A 23,872-nucleotide genomic window follows, 5' to 3' on the forward strand; every position below is an offset into this window, starting at 1 on the left:
TGAGACACCCAAATATTCCCGTCTGAGGGCATTTCGGAAGTCGAGCTTGGTTGTACTGGTGGATCTACTCCGTACTCGGCAGACCCATGCATGTCGCTGTCAATTCCCGGAAGGCCACGCGCCATGTGATTGAATGATTTTGGACAACCCAGAGGTTTCTTTTCTGGCAGTTAATATGTCAGATTTTATCCAAATAAGTCATTTGACGAACAACGCACTCGGAAATTATAGCGGCATTGATTATCTCCGTTCATGAGTGTTTCCACTAAACAGGCAAGGTCTTTGGAACTGGAGAGCTCGATCCCAGATCTTATCCCCTGCCCGCTGACATTATGGTTGTTTTCTCCGAATTCTTGTCATTTCGGCCATATTTATAATTGCATCTTATTGCATCTTTATTGCTAGACACCACGCTTTCTTGTCAAGATTAGGGCGTTATTTTTTTTTAGCAATATTACCGGTCAATTGTCTTCCCACGCGTTTCAAGGCTGAGAACAACAATTTGTTTGTCGAGGATAATACCCATGTGATGAGAGTTGAATCGGAATACTCGTGGTTGTGTTGCAGAAACGGGAAGAGGGAAAAGGAGGGGGAAGTATCAGAGAGTTTTTAGCCAGTTAGCTAACACAAAGTCCACAAAGACATGTCAATGGGCAAACAAAGTAAATGGAGAATTAATGTCATTATTATCAGCCAACCCTGTGGCGGAAAGCTGTTATTGTGCATGCGATAAATAAGCCGATTCCTGAAGGCGAAACCAGCCTCCTCCTTTGGCTGCCATCTACTCGCGGCGGAAGAACAGGAGGGGTAACCAGTCAGCGAGCACGTATTTCACATACATCTCCACCTCAGCTTCGGGCTCACCCAGTCCGCCTGCTTGCTCGATTCCCACGTAACTACAATTCATAACGGGTTACCGTCCAGTCGAAGGATAGAAGAATTTCGATAGTGCTTGTTCAAGCGGGCGAATGTGTACTGCGCAACACCTAACACACTCGAAGTAGCGCCGTATTAATATCTAGCATATCGTCAGGCGGGATGAAGATGAAGAATGCTGCAGGAATAAAGTAGTTTGTCCAGCAGGCATGAAACGGGTCCTTTGGCCTGCGGGACCGCGGTGTGTTTTGCTTTGCTCGCACCGTCCGTCCTCTCCAGGGCTCTTCAGAGCCTCCTCCAGCTTAACTGGTTGGCCAACCTCCTTGGGAATTCAAGAGCGACTTCTCCGCTTCCCTTCAGTGCACCGCCACAGACCCCTATGGTAGCCGGTTATTCCAACGTTATTTTTTATTTTTTATTTTTTTTAAATTAATTGGCAAGGGGATAACAGGGTAAATAAGCAAGCAGGAGGGATTTAGTTTAATAGGTCCCCTAATACCAACCATTCCACCTCGAAGCCGTGCTCCATATTTGCTCGCCCGTGGGATTCATCAGCAAGTGCCCGGTAACTAACATCCTTGGATGGAAGGCAGGGAACTTCGTTGGACCTTTGGTGTACGACGCCGTTTCCTACGACGACTGCTGATTGATGTCTAGGAGGGCTGTTGCTGATACTGTGTCCTGCTTGTCGCTTAAAGCTACACGCTGCCGGTATCGCCAATCGAGAAAAACGCCTAGGACATGGACTTTCCCTTGTCCCCACCTGGTCGTCTGCTCTGCTCCGGGGATTCCCATAAGGGCGCCGCCGCAACAACTACACGGGCTTGTACGGAGTCTGCTCTAGCCTAGCAACTTCGTGCTGGGGGTTATCCTCGTTATCATTTGCTTGGAATCCTTCTTCCCAACGATCTTCGGTAGCCTCTCAGTCGATGGCGTTGCCCGCCTCTTGGCGAACCCAACTCTGCTCTCTGCGCCTTTTCAAACCTCCAACTACTTACTACTTTAAAAATAAATTCAGACCCCGCCGCCTCACTAGCCCATGATAAATAGCTGACGCATCCTAGAACATCTCTTCTGACATTTTCTACCCTGCTCTCTGGCGACACGCTACGCCCTCTGCGAGTCAGGTGTAGGGAAGATGTAAGTTCCTACGTTGCCAATCATAACCCCTGGGCCGATGGTCTTGGCGCAGCCTCCTGAGGCCCAGTCGATGGGTTCGAATGCTTATCCGCCCACATCGAGGCACCTCGGAACGCCCTGGTGTCGACAAATAACGTGTGCAGAATCTCTGTAGACCGTGCGGGACATCTGGATTTGCCTGCTGTGCCTGGAAGCGCAAGGATGTCGAGCATGCCGCGGACAGGGGACTCTTCTAGAGGTTGGTCGCATTTGATCCTGATAGGTGAGACACCATGCTTGGTGGAACTTCTCATCCATCGTGCTCATGCCTACCACATCGTAGAATTGGGGTACCCCCGAGAGATTGTCCCACTCTATCGATTACCCACAGCCTTCCATTCTGTCCTCTTGTCCCTTGTGCTCGGGTGCTCTGGGTATGTTGGAACCCCGCTGGAGAGTAACACTAGGGGCCCATTTCAAATGCTTTTTGCTCTCCTTCTTAGCGAATGTGCGAGCTTGGTGTCAAAAGAGCAATCCTGGTAATATTCCTTTTGGCTAATATCGTCTGCCAATTGCATTTTTCAATACATTGTGTAGTCACTCCTGGATTCTCCTAATATATTGACAATTCCCCGCTGGTGATAATTTTTGGAACCTTGATGGAACTCCTTCTCTTAGTTTAGTGAGGCGTATACTCCACACTTCATTTCCTTATGAAGTAGATTTTACATGTTCTTCATCCCTTTCTTCAATAGAAACAGCTCTCGTTGCTGGTCTACCGCAACTCTATATATATCAGAGCATTCGTTTCTACGTACCCGCCGCTCCTTACGTCCGGGATATAATAAATAACTATCGCTTTCAGGGGGTAAAGGTTGAGAATACGGCTGACATATATCGATCATATATCCACAGCGGTCACATCCGATGTGTTCCAGGAGGATATGACATTGTTCTATACGTCCTTTAGGGATCGATAAAACCGAAGGAACGAAACCACCACCTTCAATTAGACGACCGCAGACATGGTCAACCCCTCAGATAAATATGGGCTCTGTCCGGTCCCGTTCATGCAGGAAGACCTCTTCCCATCCAGTGGCGGATGTGAGTCAGTTTTCAATTTTGTGTGTTCTCATTTGATATAACCACTGTTCCCTTGAGGTGCCTGTGCTAAAACTATACATTCACAGTTGTGACCGGCAGATGGTGCGAGAAAATCCCCGTTGGTTTACAAGGGAATATCTCTTGTTGTCTCCCATGCCCGCATGCAGGCTGGAGGTACACTGATGGTATTGACATGCCTCCTCTCCCCCGCTGATTCGAACTTGATGTTAAACTAACATAACGCGAAAGAGTTTTTGAAGAAAATGGAAGTTGCGAATTGGATTGCAGTTGTAATATTCTCCTTAAACTGTCTTCTGTTGCTCAGCTTTGCGGTTTTGCCCGTGAAATGGACGCACCGCCATTATCTGAGTGTCTGTTTCGTGATCGGGATTATATTTATGGAGGTATTTGGTCACTCATTTCTGTACCCTTTCAAAATCATTTTCATATTTGGTCCGAGTAGGCATCCGGTTGACTCGCGTTTGAACAGCTCTCATTTATTGTCCCGTTGATCGCTAAACCAGACGAATGCTTTAACGAGATTACCCCTAACGATATGAAGTCGGATCTAGCGTGTTCCTTTTCAGGCGCATTTATTATATTTGGTGGCTGGGCCGTCATCGTATGGAGTATGGTCTCAATTCTTTTACGCTCTGTGTATTATTCCAAATATATCATGCTCGCCATGCTAACCTTGTGCCAAAGGTTTCTGTCGCGCCTTATCACTACACCTGCAGATATGTTGGGATGTTGTTCCTGGGAATAAGTTCTTTTATACGACGTTGACATTAGGTTGGATAATACCGGCGATTGGATTGGCTCTTGGGTTAGCCATAACAGGGACGTCATATCGATTTGGTAGCATATGCCATATTAATCATGACAATAGCTTAGCGGATTTCTGGGGCCCATTAATGGCCCTAGCTGCTGCAGCGCTGGTGATCCAGTTCGTGACGTTAGCATATTGCATCCACGTCTACGTCAGATCACTTCTTGACAACAACCCTACCACGGATAACAGTTCTGTTCTTCCATCGTCCCACCCCAGCAGTGTGCGGACGCTCTCAGCACGCCAAGCGTACCGTCGTGTGAAAAGGGTTATCCAGTTGCAATGGAGAGGAATTGCCGTTGTGCTTACAATTATCGTGAACGTGATTTTCTTCACTGTCATATTCCTATCCCTGGATAACAGTGTCAGACGGACACCGGAGCTGGCGGAAAACTCCAAACACTGGGTATTCTGCCTTGTATTTTCCCATGGGAATAAAAAATTGTGCGCACCAAGAGCCTCACATCTAGGCCCCAATGAGGCGTCCATCTTTGCCGTCTTGGTTCTTTTAGCCCTAAGTGGACTATGGACCCTTCTCTTCCTTGGTCGATACTCCATGTTTCTTGGCTGGATAGACCTCATCAAACGAAAGACGATGCGCAGCGGAGAATTCGTGTCCGCGGATGCTCGTGGTGGCGCTTCCAGCCGAGCCTATGAGATGATAAACCCATCCCGAAAAGAAGAGGTCAAGACGCCTGACCTTCTACTATCTTCAAGCCCTTCGCATCTCTCGATGTCCACTCTTCGATTTTCCAATGGAAAAGTCGATTCAGAAGCTTATACTCGCGAAATCAAATATACCAGTCCTGCACTTAGCTTTTCCACACCTCGTCCCCCGAGTGCTTCCCATAATAATCAGCACCACCGCTACACGAACAGTCAAGATTGGAATCCGCAGTCATCGTTTGCTCGGAGCGGGCCCGGAGGACCATACTGGTATGACGAAACCGACCCGTGACAATTCCTCTTTTGAAAAAAAAAAAAAAAAAAAAAAAAAAAAACCAAACCTTTTTCGTTGTACAAACTTTTTATATCTATTCATTCGGCCAATCGGCTTGCGCCTCCGATTTCATAGCATATACTTTCGCTTCCGGGCCATTTTTCCCTTACGCCTCTAAGACTGGATTTGTGGCCAGCGTTGAACCATGGTACCTTTCCTTCTGTTGTGTACGCGATACGCTAATGCAGAGCTTAATGCCTTTCAGACTCTCGGTAGGGTATCTCTCCCTCCTAAATTCGTTTATTTGTTCACACCCTTTCGGAGTTTCCATTGTGCCCATTTCCTGTTAAACGTGTACTTGTATGTCTTTGGCCATTCCTATATTTTGCGGAGCCCCATGATTCGTTTTATAAATTCGGCCTATGGAAAGATGGCCAGAAGGGAAAAGTGGAAAACGCATTCGAGTTTTTGTGTTCCCCATGGTGTATTAAAACGCCGGAATAATGCCTCTTTTTTTTTTATATATTTTTTATGGTGTCTTTCTGGGATCAAGCATGGCGTGTGGCAGCGTAGGGATTTCATTTTTACCTCTTATCCGCGCTCGACTTTGCTTAATATGTTTTCTTGGATGGGGTATCTGGTGGCGTTAATTTCTTGCCTTTCTGTTATCGTTGTTCCCTACACACAGACCGTGGCCATGTAACAATCCAAATTGGAGAGAGCCCTGGGGTTAACTACTGTGTGTGCTTTGAAGAATCTTGTCTGGGAGATCGATACCAACCATAGTAATTCACGCTTTCATGCTTAACTATTGGAATAATTATCGGTTTGTGATTTCGAGTAGAATTGGAAAAAACATTCGTTGGATGGTTCTAGGTCATAATCCCTGGGCCTAGGATTCTGGTCTATGTATCAGGTTAGGCGATGGGACAACACGGAGCATTTCCTCGTATAGTCTGATTCTTTACAATCCAGAAAACCAAGAGCAATTCCCGTATTTTCCTGGTCTTTCAATTGGGTGTTGTCTTTGGAACGGAATGTGTTGCAAAGTTGACCTGATGCCAGGGACATCTCCCTTGGAGCCAGCCAGTTTCGTTAAATATCAACATGTTAATTGCACGACACGAGAAAACTTTTTCCCATATTTACCCCTATGCAACAGTTAAAGTTGCACGTAGGCATCGTAACCCTTTTCAAAACATTCACCCCGTGCATTTCAACCCTTCAGGCCTTTCAGCGGAGAAAAGCTTCAACCAACAGGAACAGACCTAGGGCTGCATTGTCCAGGAAAACCGCTTTTTGGTCAAAGAGAGAAAGAGTTCGCTGGATCCAGGAATGCTCGGCATGTTTTGTACATTAGGGAATATAGCTGTCCATTACACGTCCAACCGCTCCATCCCACAGCTTTCCATGGGCATGAAATCTCATCTGGCGCATGCATCCTAGCATGGGTAGGAGTTAAGGGGAATCGCGGGCCGATGCAACCAACACAGGGATTCCCCTACTACGGATCTGTGCTCACAGGGGATGAATATGTACAAACTCCCAACCATCTAGAAGCTATTTTCTTAAGCACATGGGTAGGACTAGAAAACTAATCTTTCTAGACGTTTTGGCCTGCTCAGCCCGTATTTAACAAGAGGAAGACCATATCCCAACTAGGCAGAACCTGGGTCATTTCATCCAAACTCTCTGATCTCGAACATTCTCGGTGCTGGGCATGTGTTTTGTCAAGGGCCAGATTCCCGATGCTAATTTTGACGCAGACTCGAGCCCACAAAAACCTCATCCAAATACATATATCGCACATGTAATGTTTCCGACGACGTTGTGCAATTCCTCTTGCCTGGAGGTAGCAGCCTCAGCGGAGGGGCGCAAAAAGCTCTCAGGTCCTTTAAGGTATAAAAAGCAGTACATATTCCACATGCATTTCTGCTCCTCTCGTCCCCGATTTTCTTCAGTTATAGGTTAATAATACCGAGGAAGGTCGGCGCTTTGGCAAGGCAGAGGATAAGAGCTAGCAGGATAATAATTAGTTACATGGTAAGCAATCATTAAGTCCGTGCATTTGGGAACAGCCATTGTAGTCGTGCTATCCTGAACAATTCATGGCCAGCTGGCATGAATAAAGAAGACGTCCTTAGCTTGCCCAATGCTGAACTGGGAACGGTCTGGGGCAGCTATCAGCGGGCTGTCGAACACACAGACAGGACAGAACCGCTGGCACAGATATTGATTTTTTGCAATAAATTCAAGAATTTTGCTTTCAGGCGTGATTGCTGGGGTGGCCCGCCCCCCTCTCATATTCTCCCCTCGCGCTCAGCACGTCTATCTTGAGTGTGGTGCTGGTGGAGCCTCGAAAATGTCTTCGGTCTGCCAGTGATAATAGCATTGTCAATATGAGTTCGACAATCAAGGAAGAGCGTTCCCTGGATTTGGAATCCAAGATTGCACATTGTCGTTGAAGAACTGTTTTCGTACCCAAGATATGGGGATCCAAGGATTCTCGAGAGTTCAGATTTGCAGTCCCGCTCGGGTAGCCCTTGTCCACTGTATATCTTAAGTTTTACACCTTGGCCATACGCTGCTGAATTTTTGTATAAGTGAAAACTCACATCATTGATTGCCTTTTTATATATATATATCTCTTGGTTAGGTGATTAATTAATTCAATCTGGTTGGTTTTCTTTTTTTTTCTTTTTCTTCTTCCGATCAAGTTGGAGGATATGACAAAGGCAAAAGTAGGCCACGGAGGATGGTTTCTTGCCGCTGATCTACGAGTACACCGTCGACCATGCAAACCATTCAGCTGAGGGTTAACCCCCATCTTCTGGAGCGAACAAAACAAGGTACGGTACAATTGTAAGCTAGTTGATCTCTTCCAAAGCTCATTAGATTCAATCAAGGGCTTAGCCGGTTAGAGCAGGCCTTATATAGTCAAAGTTGGACATTTTGGTTTATTTGGAGCGAAATAGGAAAATCAAACTGGCGTGAAATAAAGAGCAAGAAAAGAAGTAGTAAAGTAATTTTTGAAGAAAACACATCACATTTTTTTCGCCATGGTCATCCATTCAACCCGCGATACTTCATTGAAAAAGAGATTAAAAGGAGAATCTTACAATATTCTGCTATGATACAGTGGAATTTGAATTGCCCAATGTTTCGGCCAAAAGTGATAAGAGAAACCAAAGCAGGTGAACAGGGAATATGGGGGGAAAGTGCCGTTTGGGAGAGAGGTTTAAAATAGATCCATCTCTTGGGCTGCAGCCACGTGTTTGCTAGACTTGTTTTCATTCAAATGACAGTCAAAGCTTTCAAATTTTTGCGCCGGCTGTATCGATTACCATGCGTTGACTTCGAAATTTTCCTGTGTAACATTAGACTCTCTGCCTCCTTGAATTCTGTTGGGATAAGGGGAAAGAAGTTACCTCTGAGAAGTATGTCGTAACAACGGTACGATCCTGGAATTTCCTCCCTGCAAGGGCTTTGAGCGCCTTCGAGGCCGATTCGCTATTATCAAATTTGACATAGATTTTCCCAACACCTGCAGATTGTTTGTTGTTCCCAGTCGGCCTCGGAACTTTGAGTTCGACAACTTGTCCATATTTTGAGCATTCATCACGAACGTCATCGCAGATTTCTATATGCAGTACGTATTATTAGAGATAATCGAACGGGGGGATTATTGAATAGAACAAAACACGGGGCCTGCACACCTTCGTAATCGTCATTATCCAGTAGCTCGTCAGTAGTTACCATGTTTAGCAATTGAAGCACACGGCCAGCTTCAATGTCTTGCGAGGTTGTTTTGGCATACATGGACATGGCATTAATGCCCATATCAAGCCCAGTAGCCTGGATGGTTCCGATACTTGCACGAACCACTTTTAGCCTCTTGTTGCCGAGTTCCATGCCATTTAGATTCTCAACCGCGATGTCTGTCGACATCGGGTCAAGATACTCGCAGAATGCAATGCCCTGTAGATAAAGTCAGTGTCAATGTTGCAAGGGGTAAAACGGGTCACTTACCCGAGATTCACCCGTCTCACTATCTTTAACAAGAACGAACGACTTGAGCTCCCCAAAGGAAACGAGTAGCATGGTGACCGGCTCTTCCTCAATAAATGGAGGGATATTCGAAACACATATCTTGTTTGGTGTATCAGGAACAACGTTGGAAACAACACCCTCCCGGTGAGGCTCTTCTTCGCCTCCAACTGGAAGAATGTAGTCCTTCGGTCGACGTAACGATAGCCCTTGATTAGACCCATTTGCCTCTCCATTTGATGTATCCATGTCACCAGTGTCCTCCATAGTGATACCATCAAATGCCAGCGCAACGGTAGCATCAGCAGAACTTTTAAACTCAAGTAAACCAAAACTTCTGTCTTTTGATAGTTGAGCGGACACACACGGATCGACCCCTTTGATAACATTGAGACCATTCAACTGAAGGTTAAAGAACTGCACCAAGCTCTCCTCCGTTGCTGATGGCGGTATATTATGAACGAAAAGTCGCTTCGCCTGGCGAGAGTTTGAAGGCCTGAGAACGGTATTAGTCGATATTCCAGGAACAGGTTGGTTCATGAAAGCTTGTAGACGGCTCGGATCCACTGCCTGTTGGCGGGGTGCGCCAGGGAGAGGGAACATGCCTATATGAAGAGGTTAGGTAAAACTCAGTTGCGCATGGATACGATATACATTTTGACTCACCGGAGAGCTTTGCCTGTTCCGCTGTTACATGCTCATAACCAGGGGGTTTGATATCCCATTGAGTAAGTCGGCGCTTCCGTTCGAGGATAGGAACAACGTCCGTCAAGTCTGGTGTGGGTTCTCTCTTTTTAGGTGGTGGACTTGCACTCCTCTTTCGGTCCCTGCCACCACCGAATGCATCGCGCTCTCTACCTCTGCCTCCCCGGGATCTTTCGTCCGGTATATCTCTCTCGCGTCGGGAAGGTCTATCGTCGTCATCTTTCCTATGATCACGTCGCCTATCACTTCTATCTCTATCCCATTCTCTCTCCTCTCGCCGGCCTGAATATCTATCCTCCCGCTCTCTGGCGCGATAGTCACGACTAGAAGAATACAGGTCTGTCTCTTGTTCGCGCCGCCCTGACCTTGAACCGTGGTGAGGTGATCTTGACCTTCTTCTTTCTCTCTCCCGTCTGTCACTGCGATCGCCACGGCTACTGCGGTCTCCACGATCCCTTCGCTCTTCTCGGTCAGAGCGACCAGCTCCCTAAAATCATAAAGTATAAGTAAAAAATAAGCGAAAGAGAGACGTATGAGATTTTCAGACACCGGGAAGAGCGGAAAAGAGTAGCAACATACGTAGAAGTCCTTCGACCGCCCCGGATCTGAAAAACACCATGTGTCAGTAATGAGCTCATTCAGGGATCAGTTTGAGGGCTCTTCTATCCTTACCTCTGGAGGAATGACTCTCGCCGTTCATCCTGCCACTCAGCTGTTGGATGGAGGGAATGAGAGTTCAAAAAGTTCACTGGAGCGTAGCTGAAATAGAGTATGTGACGAGTACGAAACCTGCAATCGAATTTACTGGGAGAAAGCAGCACGGACAGCAATGGCTAGAAATATATAGGCAATGGTTATGTGCTCTCGCTCACAGTCGACATGTAAAAGGCAGAGATGGCGTGAACGTCGAAGAGCCGCGATTTAGCTCAAGAAGGCTTGGCGCGGTTTTCTGCCAGCTCTGCCCGACTCGGCGATGTCACGTGTTGCTTCCCGAAACTTTCCACGGTTCCAAACGTTGTTGAACGCGATTATCTCAGGGGTTGGTTCAACCCACGTTTCTATACGACAACCTTTTTTAACGACTGGTGAGGGGCTATCAGTCTTCTTCCCGCAATGTCAATTGGCGCCTTTTCAGAATGGCGAGAGCTGCCGATAAGCTTGGCTGAGCTCTGCATAAACACTACTCTCCGCTGTGGCCAATCATTTCGGTGAGAGCCCAAAAAAACCACAGCATCAAATCTATGGCTGCGCATGTCTAACAACATCCCACCTTCTGGGCGGTTTAGATGGCAGAAGTCTGGAGAAAATGAATGGAGTTGCGCCCTTTATGGTCGCATCGTCTCCCTACGTCAAGACTCCACTCATCTTTATTATCGATCATATTTCCCCCCCACTGCATCTTCCCTTTTGACCCCTCCGTCTTCCGTACCACCATTAACGACGGAAGAGTTGCCCAAGAAGCTTGATGATACAGATGCATTAATCTCCAACTACTTTAATTTAGAGTTGAACCTTAAGAGCTTGTATGAGCAATGGTCAACGGCAGACGAAAATTTCAAGAAGAAAGCTCCCCAGTTCACTGGTATCCGTATCTTGCGACAGAATGCGTGGGAGGCGCTTATTTCGTTCATTTGCAGTAGCAACAACAATATAGCACGAATATCACAAATGGTATATATAGATACTCAAACAGCCTAACGTGTCTTCTTTCTTGTTCCTAACAAACGCTTTGTTCAGGTAGAGAAGCTATGCCTGAACTACGGTCAATTTATCGGATTCATAGACAAGAAACCGTATCATGATTTTCCGGCCCCCCAAGCATTGGCAGGTCGTGATGTCGAAGCACGCCTCCGTGAACTTGGATTCGGATACCGGGCAAAGTATATTTACCAAACTGCTCTTATTGTTGCCAACCATCGCGAGGAAGGATGGTTAAATTCTCTTCGTAATCCAGAGTGTCCATCGTTTGGTGCAAAACCGTTATCTGCTGGAGAAATGATGGAGGGAGGTAGAGAGGGATATCGGAAGGCTCATGATTGCCTCCTCGAGTTGCAAGGGGTTGGCCCCAAAGTCGCGGATTGCGTCTGCCTTATGGGGTTAGGCTGGGGGGAAGCCGTTCCCGTTGATACTCACGGTAGGTGTCAATTCCCGCTATGTTTATGGCTAAGCTGTGATTTAGGTGCTAAATTGTTTTGCAGTATGGCAAATTGCGCAGCGTGATTATAAATTTGGCAAAGGCAAACATAAAAGTCTAACCAAAGCAACATACGATGCTGTTGGGAACCATTTCCGGCGCCTTTGGGGAAAGGAGGCAGGCTGGGCGCACAGCGTCTTGTTTACGGCGGATCTGAAAACATTTTCAAAACGGTTAACCAATGAGGTAACCCTTGATGAGAAAATGGTTATAAAAGAGGATCCAGAAATAGAGGCGGAGATAATCACTAAGGTTTCAGACAAGAGAGAAATATCTTGTGATTTAAAGGATGCTAAGACACAAGATGACCATATTGAAACTAAATCGAACACTACTACGAAGAAACGACGAACTCGACGGGAATGACCTAACTAAACTCCGCAGTTCGTTCATCCTTCTCTCTCCGATCAAACTCTCTGTCGACGAGCAGTCCCACAACAGTGACGCTACCAAATCCTGATATGATACCATACCCTTACGTCCCCTAAATATTTTTCTTCCTTATCTCGTCAACTTGAGCCAGTTGTGCTGTTGAGTCACATCAAGGAGAAGTGTGAAACCCAAATTTCATGAGAAGCCTGCCTGCAAACCAAACTGCGTCAACCCTGAACTTCCTCCCATCTCCTGTTACCACCGGGACACCCCAAATAGCGCTACAGTCATTCCCTATCGATACGACGCAGAGAAAGACAAACCAACAAACGAAGAAGTTGACAAAAGAAGTTGACTCTAGGGCAATACTAACAACCACCAACGCCCACTCAAAACTACGGTCTCATCGTCCTAATTGAACAAACTAGCCATTAAACTCCTCCGACGTCTTCCCTGTTCGCAAGAGGCAGAGCATCTAGTGCAGAATTTAAGATTTCAGTCCCGTATTTAGTTTATCCTGTACGGTCCATGTGACTATTGACTTCATCAAACTCTGTTATCTGTACCACCCAAGGAAACGCCATATTACGGATCCCATCGTGTGTTTGGGTATGGAGTGGAAAGGGGAATATATCTTTGGTGGAAATGTGGATTTTTTACTCCGGTCTGGGATTGAGGGCGAAGAAGAATAAATATAAAGGGGAAATAGCGTGGTGATATAAACAATGGCAAGCTACCGGGTTTAAGAGGTTGGCAATTGATATATGTCCAAATCTATCTCTGTAGCAAAAGTTTCGACAAAACATGAGTACTAACTTCCTAAAACTGGTTTTTGACGACATCACTTTTCATTGCGACAAGAGGAACCCTTTAGCGTGTGCTCTGTCTAGTTTTACATCTGTTGCATTTGATTCCATGTTTGTTCCTTGAGCAGTTGTTCGCGCCACGGATATTCTGTACCCAGCCATTGTAAACCAAATGCGTGAAAGCACATATTGTTAGGGATCAGATGATCCCTATAGAATTGTACTTGTCCTTGGTCCAGTATAGACTACTGGCGATAAGGCCTTTTTGCCAGAAAGTCTAACATATATATATATATATATATATTGACATCGGTTTTTGGGTATGAGCTTTTGCTTATGGATGGGAGTATTTACAAGAAACCGTTTATTTGGCCAATTAAATGGCAACACCTAGTAAAGTTAAAAAAGCTCGTTTAAATGCAATTTAGATAGACGATCTGGAGAAATCTCACTTTTTGCGGTCAAATGGAACAGTTGTAACTCTCTAATTTCGGCCCAAATATCCCACGTCCATTAGCCGTACGTCCTTGGAACACCCTCTCTAACCTTTCACCCTTTTCATCCCCACGGTCTATTCAACATACAGTTACCAATTTAAAGGCCTGCGAATGATTTCCGATTCAGATCAGGTCTCGAGACGTCACCAACAAAAGCCCTTTAGAATTACGTTGCCGTATCGCGGGATCGACAAAATGTAGATCATGTTGTTAGCATTGTTTTTGTGGAAGCAAAATATCAGTGTGTAAAATTAACAGTCTAAGACATGGCTCCTTGAGCTCCATTAACACCTACATTAGATGTATTCGTTCTGACAGTCTCGAGCCAAAGAATATATTGCAAGGATACGTCAGTTGTATTTCACAAATTCACAAATGCAGAGGAAACAGAACAAGAAACAAATTAGCAATTGCTATAGGGATATTTTTTTTTCTTTGGACAACGTGTTAGTTATTCTATAAAGATAAGAAATTTTTATTTTGAAACTGATCCGTTGGTTGGTCCTGCAGGTCCGATTCGCTGCTAGAAATATCTTCAAAAAAAAAAAAAAAAAAAAAATCTACACTGCATGCGAAATTCCTTGGGGGAAGTAACTAACTATCCACTCCCTCCCTCTCCCTCACACACCTTTTTTTTTCCGAGGCAGAAACAAATTCCGAAAACACCAAGTCGAAGTCACCTGTATCAGAAGGGAACACTGCCACTAGGCGGGAGGCTGCTCCGGCATAGTCGTCTAGGAGGCTGAGTCGGACATGTCTAAAATCTTCCACCGCGGCTGCCCCTGTTCCTGCTGCTGCTGGTGATGAGTGTCCGCTGGCGGAATGGGTTCCCAATCCATCATCTCATGCGGGTTACGTGATGACTGAAGAGTTTCAAGATGCTGCTTAAGAGTATTGAGCTCCTGGGTGACAATACGGTTGCGTTGGAGAAGGGACTTGTATGCATGAAGGAGGTGGTGGCTGACGAGCGGGAACGTACGTGGCGCGGCGGAAGAGTTGGCTCCGTCCGATCGACGCTGGCGATTTCATGTGGTAATGCTGCATTGTTGATCCACACATGGGGAGGATGTACCACACTTCCTGGCAAGGTAACGGCGCTTCATTTGGATCTTGGAAAGACGGATAAGAAGACTCTAGTCTGACGCAAGGTTTGAACGTGTTCGGTAAGCCATTGTACCATCTGCCGAGTTCTGTTTGAAGCCTATCCCATCCCTCAAAAGCAGTTTGCCGCCAGACACCAATGGACGAAGATTCGGCATGGACATTCTTTGTGCTGCTTAAGTTGTTACCTGTTGCTATAAAATTCACAACTTTCGAGAGAATCCAGATTAGTGCATTCGATATTAAATCTTCTTTCATGGCATCTCCTTCTGGATATGCCGAACCAGTTGTATTACTTGGCCGGACAAATCCAGCATTATCCAACAGAAGGCCAGCTTCAGTCCAAAGGAACAAATCTTCCGTGTTGAGCCTTGTCTGGCACTGGTTAATGACTAATCATCGTTAGCAGAACCTTTACAATACGGGTCAAACGTTTCCACATGGAAGATCTCACAAGCAGATAAATAATCCTGACGAGCGAAACTCCAGAACGTCGCCTTCCGCGCCTTGGAGAGCCCTAGCTTTTGTGCGCCTGCTAACCCCAGTTGCTCCACTGGCATCATACCAGCTTCTGCAATATCAAGCAATGACTTGTCTCCACTCAGATGTCGATTTCAAGTTGATCCGGTTGTCTCGAGAAATTCATACACTGATAGAATTGCCGCTGCCGCAAGTACTTCATCTGAATGTGTGCTTGATAGACAGCTATTTGGATACTCCTGCCGTTTCTGAGACCGACTAGAATCACTACACAGCTCTGGTTCCGGGTGCAAAACTTCCATCAGAAGCTGGATAGCTTTATCATAATATTTTGCACCGTGATAATACCAGTCAATCTTCTCAGCATCAGGCCAAACTTCCATTGTGGACTGTCTACCACATATGCCTCCTATAATAGCCTTTTTGCCTTTCACTCGCCCCAACTGCTTAGCTTCATATGCGCAAGCGGCGTATTTTAGCAAGGGCTCAGTGATGGCTTTAACAGGAACGTAGGAGGCGAAATATTCGCCAAAATCAAAAAGATCCATCCTGAAAAATATCAGCTATCGGTTAAACCATTTACATTGACCATATCGTTATTAGAAAGAAACTTGCCATTGTCCTGGAGCTTCTGAAAAATGATGTAGCAAGAATGCAATCTTACGGTCAGACTCAACATCTACACCCACTTCAGCTCCTAGACCTGAAATCAACTCTTTCGACCCAGATGGCGTTGAAGCGCTGAGTGCCATTTTGCTATGGGGTGGAGACGACTGGAGATTCGGGTCGATAGGGGAGAACATTGATGTTGACGGGTTGAGTATAAAATTGATATTGTTGTTCGGGGAGGATGTTGATGCGGATGAGAATGTTGGAGCTGGCATGCTTGGACGTGTAGGGTTTACGGAAACTGTTAGTGCCAGAGGAGCTGGCAGTTCAGTCTGACTCGAGGCAGTATTATTCGCAAGATTACTGACAATATCATTTCTACTCGTCGACGGATGGACTGGGGGGGAAGAGTTCGGGCGAAGGTGATGATAAGGTCCCCCGGTTACCGCCTCTGAGAGAGCCTCCAGACCCTGTGTCTGGGCATCTAGTGATGATTGATGACGGTAATTATCATTAGCATCCCAAGTTAGAGGTTGTGGGTTGGCAGCAGGATCGCTGGTTGACGCGATAGGGCGGTCATATTCCTCCACGAACGGATCGGAATTTTCACTAAACGTAACTAACAGAACAACAATTATTAATCTTTTTTTGTCAAGAAGGTTTCCGTGCGGGCCTCAATCGAATAAATACGGATATGAAGGTATGGTACACAATCAGTACATATCAGCCACCGTACTTTGTTTGGGGATCTCCAACCAAACGCTATTCTCATCAAAGGTATTTTTGTATGAATAAAATCGCCTCAAGGAGCTTCCGTCACCATTGCCCGTCACCGCTCCATTCATATTCATAGACGCATTCTGTTGGTGACGGAAAACTATGCCCTCGCTGGGTCGACACTCACGAGATGCCTTCCAACATTGCGAACATCGCGGCTTCTGTTCGTCGCATTTCAGCTATCGGGATTGACACGTCAAGCTGGTATTGCAGAAAACACAGACTTAGCATGTATGGGAACAGGCTGGCAGATACCACCAGAAATTCGAACGGGAGGGCCAACCCCGGATATGGCATTGTATGATACGCAAACGGAGTCACATACCACCCAGTTCTTGAGCGCATGGTGAAAGCATGCAATTGAAAACAGCAGGTTTCCTCTTTTGTGATTTATCTTTCTTCTTTTCTTGTCTTCTTCAAGATAATATAGTCAAACAGTTTACTTCGGAGCGTTGAGAGTGCCAGTGGCATTGAGTGGCAGGGGAGTTGATCGATCCATCCCCATCTGCCCCATTATCAGCGAAAATAAAAAAGGAAGTGGAGATTAGTCGTCCCAAGTCCGGCTGCTTGTTTAGTTAAACAGATGCCTCGTTTGGTTTAGTTGACGGAATGTTTCCTTTGAGCTTAGAATCGTTGCAGCGTCTGTCACGCTTGCAATTGCAATTGGCGAATCTCGAGGTTCTCGGGCATGTTCATCGTTAACGAATGATAATTACACCCGTGTAAGTTACCCGGCTAAATAGATACACATCTCAAAAATTACAATATAAAATCAAGGACAGAGGTTTTCCCATATAGCAATGCTGCCAAACCAAAGTACCTGTTTAAGCTCTGGCAAATCCTATACCTAGGAGGGATTTCGTTACTGTATTAGCTACTAGATGCAGAGAAACCTATTTCTCCTTTTATCTACTTTGCTCGTTGAAAAAATGCTTTTTCCAAGTTAACTTCAGCACCAAGCAATGTGTGTTTCAAGCATAAAAAGCGAGCGAAGAGGGAGTTGAATGCTTGTTGTATATATTAAAACTCAAATACCCACTTCGACCTTACCATAATCACTCGAACAATAAAAGGACCAAGTTGACTGTAAAGAGAACATAGGTCTCCCGGTGTTTCTGTCCACATAGTTACTGATGTATAACCCTGTCCTCCGTATAAATGTATCTATGTTTAATGAATCGCGTGTGATCTTAAGTAGTAGGATGATCTGATGTAATTAGCCGGTAAGCGACGTAATTATCAATCCTTGGCATCAATTGGAGCTGCGATTATGAGGATACCGCGGAAAGCTGGTTCGGTTCGGTTGGGCAACCTGGAAAGCCAAACCCGCTCCGCTACCTAGCTATCCAGGTACGTATGTACAGATGATAACGTGCATGGCTCATAGCTATTTCGGTAGAAAGGGAAAAGAAAATGACTGAAGAGAAGAACGACTCATGAAACAAAAGATTGGAAAAGAAGGGAAAGGATTGAAAAAAGATGAAAGGATCGTTCGGTCAAGATCAGTAATATCTAATAGGGGTGACCGGGGAGAATATAAAAAAGGAAGTGTAGAGGAAAGCCAAGAAAGGCAAAGATGAAGGAGTGTCCAGGTGCAAGAGACACAAGAACATGTTGAAAATATAATTAGTTCAGCAATAGGGACAGACAGTTAAATGGTGACAAAATCTAGGAAGAATGTTTCCAGTCCGTACACCTTGCAGTGAATAAAAAGAAGATAGGCACACACAAAGCAGAGGTATGTTGGCCAAATATCGCGATCAGATGGGAAAAACACCAGAGGGGAAAAAATCCTTTAGGAAAAGAAAGAAAAAGAAATAATAACGCCAAATGTATAGAAATATCAAACAGGGTATTTTCCTCCCGCCCAGACGCCATTACACAAATAATGTAAAAAAAGGTGAAGTGAAAAACAAAACTCTAAATGATTAACAGGAATCCCAGGAAGCCGGAATGATCCATATCATATGACTGGTACGCCAGATGTTCGCCGTCTCAAGGAGTCCAAGAGGTGTTCAGGAGGGATTCGTTGTAGGTCTGGACGACGGTCTGTGCCTCGAGGCACTACGACATAACCTTGTCGGCGACGCTGGATGCGATTCAAGATAATTCCAATCAGAACAATCAGGAATACACAGCCCAATGCAATACAGAAGGAAACCAGAATGACGATTCCTCTCGAATGTGGACGACCTGTATCGAATATATGTCAGAATGTGTCTCAAAAGTGTGCTGATAATGCAAATGGTAACACTTACGGCCCCCTCTGAATGTGTTTTTATTTTCAGAGAATAGCTCTGTAACTATGCCTGGCTGACCATCGCCCTTCGTCGACAGGACGAATGGTGTTAATGTGGTTCCATTATATAGAGCACCAGATGCACTACCAAAAACAGGGATTTCGAGCTTGCCAGAAATGAAAAGCACTTGGTCCTTGTCGAGCGTGGTAGTTTCGAGATGGTTTTTCCTAACCCCAAGAACCTGGATCCCATATATCGTACTCTGTTTCTCGAAGAGAGAACCAGATGCCAGGAAATTCGAACCATCATAAAACACAAGGAACGGAGAGCCATCGGACGACTTCCCAGCAACCCAGAAGCGAGAACCGTCCTCCCTAGCAAGGCCAAGAGCCGTGACGGGCCCAGGAATAATGTCAGAAGTCGCCCCACTTATTGAAGACCAAGCTCGAGTCGTCGCATCAAAAGTAGCCAAAGTAGTTTGATTATTTGCAACCGTGAAATTGCCCGCGACGATAAGTTTATCCTTGTTCGCCCACTGAAGCACGGAAACGTTGCCCTGAATACCATTGCCCACCCTCGTCCATTGGTTCGAAGCAGGCTGGTAATTGCATACAGCCGGACACGGCAACCCACCAACTGATTCGAATTGGCCACCGACGTAAACATCCGTAGATTCTGGACGTGGAGCGATGGAGCTTACAACAACATTGCCGTCACCTTCCAAGGCTGCTGGCTGACGCGCCTGGTATTGCATGCGTTGGAGATCGTAGGCGACAAGACCGCTTATATTTGACCCGGAAACGCTACCGGTGACAATCCCGCCAGCGAACAGTGAATCTCCCTGGAAACCCATCGCCAAAAACGTTGATGCAGTGTCAAGGCCAGACCCGGCACCAGTGATGGCGTTGTTGCGTGATCCGTCCATGAAAAGTAAATTATTAACGGTTGCGCCATTCTCTCCCTTTGCAGAGAAATGGCCAGCTAGTATGGTGAGGTTACGTCCCGAGCGATTGTAGAAGAGTCCTGTAGTTACAATGGGAACATTTTGCAAGGCGGCGAGGGGCTCCTGTAGCGATGAGCTTGCTTCCATCGACTGTATGTTGACGGGCAGTGGTTGAAGGCCAAGACCTTTATTGTCGGTTAATGCAACAGCTCCACGAGATAAGAGTCCTCCCGACATAAGGCTACCAGCAAAAAGGGTGGTTACATTCTTAACCGTAAGTGAAGTGGTAAGCTCTCCAATAAAAACCGATTGGCTGACGTCGAGGTTCTGCAGCCAATTCTGTCGAGAAAGAACCCAAATCGCGAAACCTAGGGCTATTTGTTGGGGATGTTTATCGAATGGAAGGATATGCGTAAAGTTTCCACTGACAGCAACAGCAGGTTCAGGCTTGTTGTCTGTTAGGTTGAGAGAGAAATAGACAATGGACTCCACTCGACCATCTACACCTGCCCCTAGAGGACCCCATGCCTTGTTGGATAGAGAGTATGCAGCAACGTTACTAAGGCTCTTTCCACTCTCACTCGTACCACGCAATGTGCTCGAGAAGTTACCACCAACGAAAAGAGAATCTTCAAAAAGCAACAAAGAATTAACCTGAGAATTCAGCCCTCCATCTGGCAAAGAAACAGACTTGCCATCCGCGATGGACATAATGTTGCTGAATGAGGAGCTGGAGAAATTTCCAGCAATGAAGAGAATATCCTTCCCCAAAGCCAAACTCGTTACTGACGCGCCAGGATCAAGATCCATTCCCGCTCTATTAATGGCGGACTTTGAGAAGTCTACGCTGGTTTCCTTAACTTCCGGATCAAACTCGTATAGACCGTTGAGACCGCCAGTCGACGAGATGAGTTCGAACCGAACACGGGATGCAACAACGTGAATGTTTTGTTGGCCAGCCTTAGTAGTTAGCTTCACGGTTGGTCGAAAGTTACTGCTGCTCACATCGACAAAGCCCAAGAATATTTGATCATATTTGTCAAAATTATTCGTCTGGTATATCACGGTCTGCTCCTGCCTGTCACTATTGGAGGAGAACGACCACGTAACATCAACCATGCCACGGGTATCACATGTATTGTCTTGTAGACATCCAGGAGTAAAAACAGTCACTGAGTAATTTCCCGACTGTTTTATGTCCGGCATGAAGGTCACTGATGTCGGCGTCTGATCTGTTGATGCAACCTGGGCTATTAAATAGTCGGACGTGCGGTGACGTGAGGGAGTAACTTGCCAGCTCCCCGTTGTACTTGCGGTAGAACCAAATGGGATTCTGGCGCATTTAGGTTCATTGAAGTCATCCACGGCGTACGTATAAATATCTGATACAAAGTTAACTTGGCCCACTCGATTAGCATACGGAGGGATATTATACCATCCTGAAAGAGTTCCACCCCATCAAGGCCTGCACCCTGGCCATACCATTCAGAAATATCAAGCTGGAAACCACTCACGCCAACTATATTGACGAAAGAGAAATCGCGAAATTTTTCGGATGGATCGTCGGAGAGGGGACATCGCGCATCGCAAGCCTTGATATCACCGGTGGCAGGATCAGTGTAAGTCATGTTCAATATTCCATTGTCCGGCACTGCCGTAAAACGAAAATATTTCGTGCCTCTTCCATCTAAATGCGTGTTGTAAAGCCTCAATTTCGTTGGCTGGTATCCAAATTTCATATCAGCACGCCAATACCCGGGGGAGTTATCTGTAAGTAACCATGGATTGCCAACATTGCCTTGACCAAATTGTTTGCATATAACATTGCGTGGATTACTATATTCAGTATTCGTTGTACTCGACCCGGCTGTTATTGTTGAGGTATCGAGGTTGATAGCCTGTTGGTCCTTCAAAGCTGGAGTTGTTGCATTTCCCAATCCGTCAAAGGAGCCTCCAAATACTATGTGGTTTTCTGGGGTTTTGATGATGGATGAGACGGGTCCATTGAATCCAGCGAACGGAAGGGCAGAGAACCCTGAATTTGGGGACCATATAACAGCATTACTGGATTCCGGCGTTTTGAAATCCCCCCCTACATAAACATTTCCGCTTTCGTTATCGCAAAGCAAGGCCAAGACCTTTCCAGACAGGCCAGATATCGGGGTAACGTGATTAGATTTCATATTAAATAATGCAATCCCTTGAGATTCAACACCGCCTAAACTTGTAAAATTTCCTCCAACAACCACGTCGGTAATTGTGCCATTCTCCGCCATCAACGGGCACAGTGACAATATATCAGCGTCGGCGGAGGCGAGTGTAGCGAGCGCCCCGTTTGGCAAGGTCGCAAGGAGTGATTGAGAGCGGGTACCATTTGGCAGATGGTTATTCGGCCTCTGTTCTTCGAACAGGTATAGCGATGTCCCATCAAAGCTACCTGTCAGTGCGACTCGACCCAGGGGCTTGAGATCAAGTTCTGGCTGGATAACCGGCGTCACGCGGATAGCATGGGCTGTCGAGAGCAGGATTGAAAGCGCTAGAAAGACGGAGGAATAAAATCGAGAAGGGATATTTGCCGTCGCTGGCTCGACGGGTGAGGAGGAGAACCTCATCGCGCCACCGGCGACGACACAGCTACTCCCTCGTTGAGATACCTGGGGGTTTACAGGTCTACCCGACGGTCAATCTAGGTCCACTGCAGGCGTCGAAATTCGGGATAACGGGACATCGAGAAGGAGAGAGAGATATGGAGGATAGGATGTTCCTTAAACGAGTGTGTGACGAGAAACAAGATATGGATCTCACATCCCTTAGCCAGTGACAGAGTAAAGGAGTGAGGGTTGCCCGCAGGGCAGAGCAATGGCTAGGGTAAAAAGAATGAATTGAGTGGATGGGAGGTTTGAGCAAATTGCACTGCCTGAAGTGTTCCAGGGTGCCAGGGGCAGTAACGAGGTACGGTACAACACGGTACCAAGATATTGTACCAAGACATGTCCCAGTGTTCGCGGTGCTAGGGCGTTAGGGCAGCCAGGTACTGCAGTTACTGGGGGCTTGGGAAGTAAGCTGAGTCAGCCCCACTCCATCAAAGGTCGCAACGGGCTGTGGTTGGCTGACATCCTCGTCACCTGAAATAATAACAGCGGGCCTATTCCTGTTGCAGCCCGGATCAATAATCATACGGTACGGTTTGGGGTTAGATGGTAATTTACTAGACCCTAACAGGAAAGGCTGCCGTGTCTCTCTAAGCCGTTGGATGGCTGTTAATTTAAGTCTATCCCAAAAAAGGGGCCATGTTTTGGCATGTTGTTTGTTGTTTTGTTGTTAATTGCTGTTGCAGAGCGGCACTAATACTGTACATACATGTAATAAATAGGTAAGGAACCCTGTCACGTTTTCGCTTGGACCGTCCAAAAGGTTGGAGTTTTCTTTATTTTGTCTCCTATCTTGTTATTTCCTGCTGCGGACTTTGTTATACGAGTCTTTTTTTTCCCCTTCTTATTCAGAGGGGGAACAAAATATAAACGCATCTGCGAATAGCTGGAGCTGTTGTGAAACTGGTTGATTGATGGCTTAAAACTTCCAAGCTTTGGTTCCTTCTTTTGATGCGAAGGAGCGGGTGGATCTCGAAGCCCCCTCCTCAGCTGCAACCTCGCCTTCCAGCTCACATTGCCAAATATAAGAACACATCGTCACAATGCATCTCCACTGGGGTGTCTCATAAGCCCTCTGCAATTCCTTGTTGTTCAACTGTACATATATATACATGATGATGCTCATCCCCTTGATCGCGGCAATTATAAGCAGTATCTCGAGCATTTTTAGGAAGGATGGAAAGAAGAAAAAAATTATGGAAGAAAAAGCGAAAAAAAAAAAAAAAAAAAAAAAAAAAAAAAAAAACCTTAGTTACGTCAGTTCAAGAGCGCAGCGCCTCACTTCAGTTTAGAAAGCCTCCTGTATGATGTGTCAAAGCCAGAGAGGCCTTGATTTCTCTCATTCTTACAGGAACCAAAAATATTCTTAATCCTTTTAGGATTAGCTCACTTGGGCCAGGAAGCTTAGATAGAACGTCTGGGTCTTTGGGCCGCAAACTGGGAATTGGAATTTTCTCCATTGTGATTGACTCGAGTCCCGCTGCACACCGACATGCAACCCGGGAAGCAGTGGCACAATGGCATAACTCTGGTTTGTATCGCGGCTCAAGCAGTTCATCTCTTTTTAGAATCTCATGACAAG

The 23,872-nt window shown here is 46.0% G+C and overlaps 6 protein-coding genes across 6 annotated transcripts; 2 read left to right on the plus strand and 4 right to left on the minus strand.

Moving 5' to 3' along the window:
* Positions 1 to 2,036: 2,036 nt before the first annotated feature.
* Positions 2,037 to 2,228, minus strand: PAAG_12084 (hypothetical protein; the record flags this gene model as incomplete). Its single annotated transcript, XM_015847621.1, has 1 exon — positions 2,037 to 2,228. One exon carries the CDS (start codon positions 2,226 to 2,228, stop codon positions 2,037 to 2,039), a length of 192 nt encoding a protein of 63 aa, XP_015702771.1.
* A 792-nt stretch (positions 2,229 to 3,020) lies between these two features.
* Positions 3,021 to 4,886, plus strand: PAAG_05708 (hypothetical protein; the record flags this gene model as incomplete). Its single annotated transcript, XM_015845658.1, has 5 exons — positions 3,021 to 3,099; positions 3,186 to 3,284; positions 3,349 to 3,503; positions 3,590 to 3,728; positions 3,805 to 4,886. The coding sequence occupies 5 exons, from the start codon at positions 3,021 to 3,023 to the stop codon at positions 4,884 to 4,886; spliced, it is 1,554 nt and encodes a 517-aa protein (XP_015699884.1).
* A 3,322-nt stretch (positions 4,887 to 8,208) lies between these two features.
* Positions 8,209 to 10,320, minus strand: PAAG_05711 (splicing factor U2AF 50 kDa subunit; the record flags this gene model as incomplete). The annotated part of the gene is made up of 7 exons (XM_002792380.1): positions 8,209 to 8,235; positions 8,297 to 8,508; positions 8,585 to 8,846; positions 8,898 to 9,520; positions 9,582 to 10,107; positions 10,200 to 10,225; positions 10,293 to 10,320. The coding sequence occupies 7 exons, from the start codon at positions 10,318 to 10,320 to the stop codon at positions 8,209 to 8,211; spliced, it is 1,704 nt and encodes a 567-aa protein (XP_002792426.1).
* A 413-nt stretch (positions 10,321 to 10,733) lies between these two features.
* Positions 10,734 to 12,180, plus strand: PAAG_05712 (N-glycosylase/DNA lyase; the record flags this gene model as incomplete). Its single annotated transcript, XM_002792381.2, has 4 exons — positions 10,734 to 10,828; positions 10,907 to 11,291; positions 11,358 to 11,754; positions 11,819 to 12,180. The coding sequence occupies 4 exons, from the start codon at positions 10,734 to 10,736 to the stop codon at positions 12,178 to 12,180; spliced, it is 1,239 nt and encodes a 412-aa protein (XP_002792427.1).
* A 2,043-nt stretch (positions 12,181 to 14,223) lies between these two features.
* Positions 14,224 to 16,524, minus strand: PAAG_05713 (hypothetical protein; the record flags this gene model as incomplete). Its single annotated transcript, XM_015845659.1, has 6 exons — positions 14,224 to 14,391; positions 14,426 to 14,982; positions 15,045 to 15,190; positions 15,239 to 15,633; positions 15,682 to 16,298; positions 16,416 to 16,524. The coding sequence occupies 6 exons, from the start codon at positions 16,522 to 16,524 to the stop codon at positions 14,224 to 14,226; spliced, it is 1,992 nt and encodes a 663-aa protein (XP_015699885.1).
* Positions 16,525 to 18,419: 1,895 nt separating this feature from the next.
* Positions 18,420 to 22,251, minus strand: PAAG_05714 (hypothetical protein; the record flags this gene model as incomplete). Its single annotated transcript, XM_015845660.1, has 3 exons — positions 18,420 to 18,649; positions 18,715 to 21,021; positions 21,075 to 22,251. 3 exons carry the CDS (start codon positions 22,249 to 22,251, stop codon positions 18,420 to 18,422), a joined length of 3,714 nt encoding a protein of 1,237 aa, XP_015699886.1.
* Positions 22,252 to 23,872: the final 1,621 nt, after the last annotated feature.

This window comes from Paracoccidioides lutzii (genome assembly GCF_000150705.2).
Source record: "Paracoccidioides lutzii Pb01 unplaced genomic scaffold supercont2.15, whole genome shotgun sequence".
Lineage (NCBI taxonomy): Eukaryota > Fungi > Ascomycota > Eurotiomycetes > Onygenales > Ajellomycetaceae > Paracoccidioides > Paracoccidioides lutzii.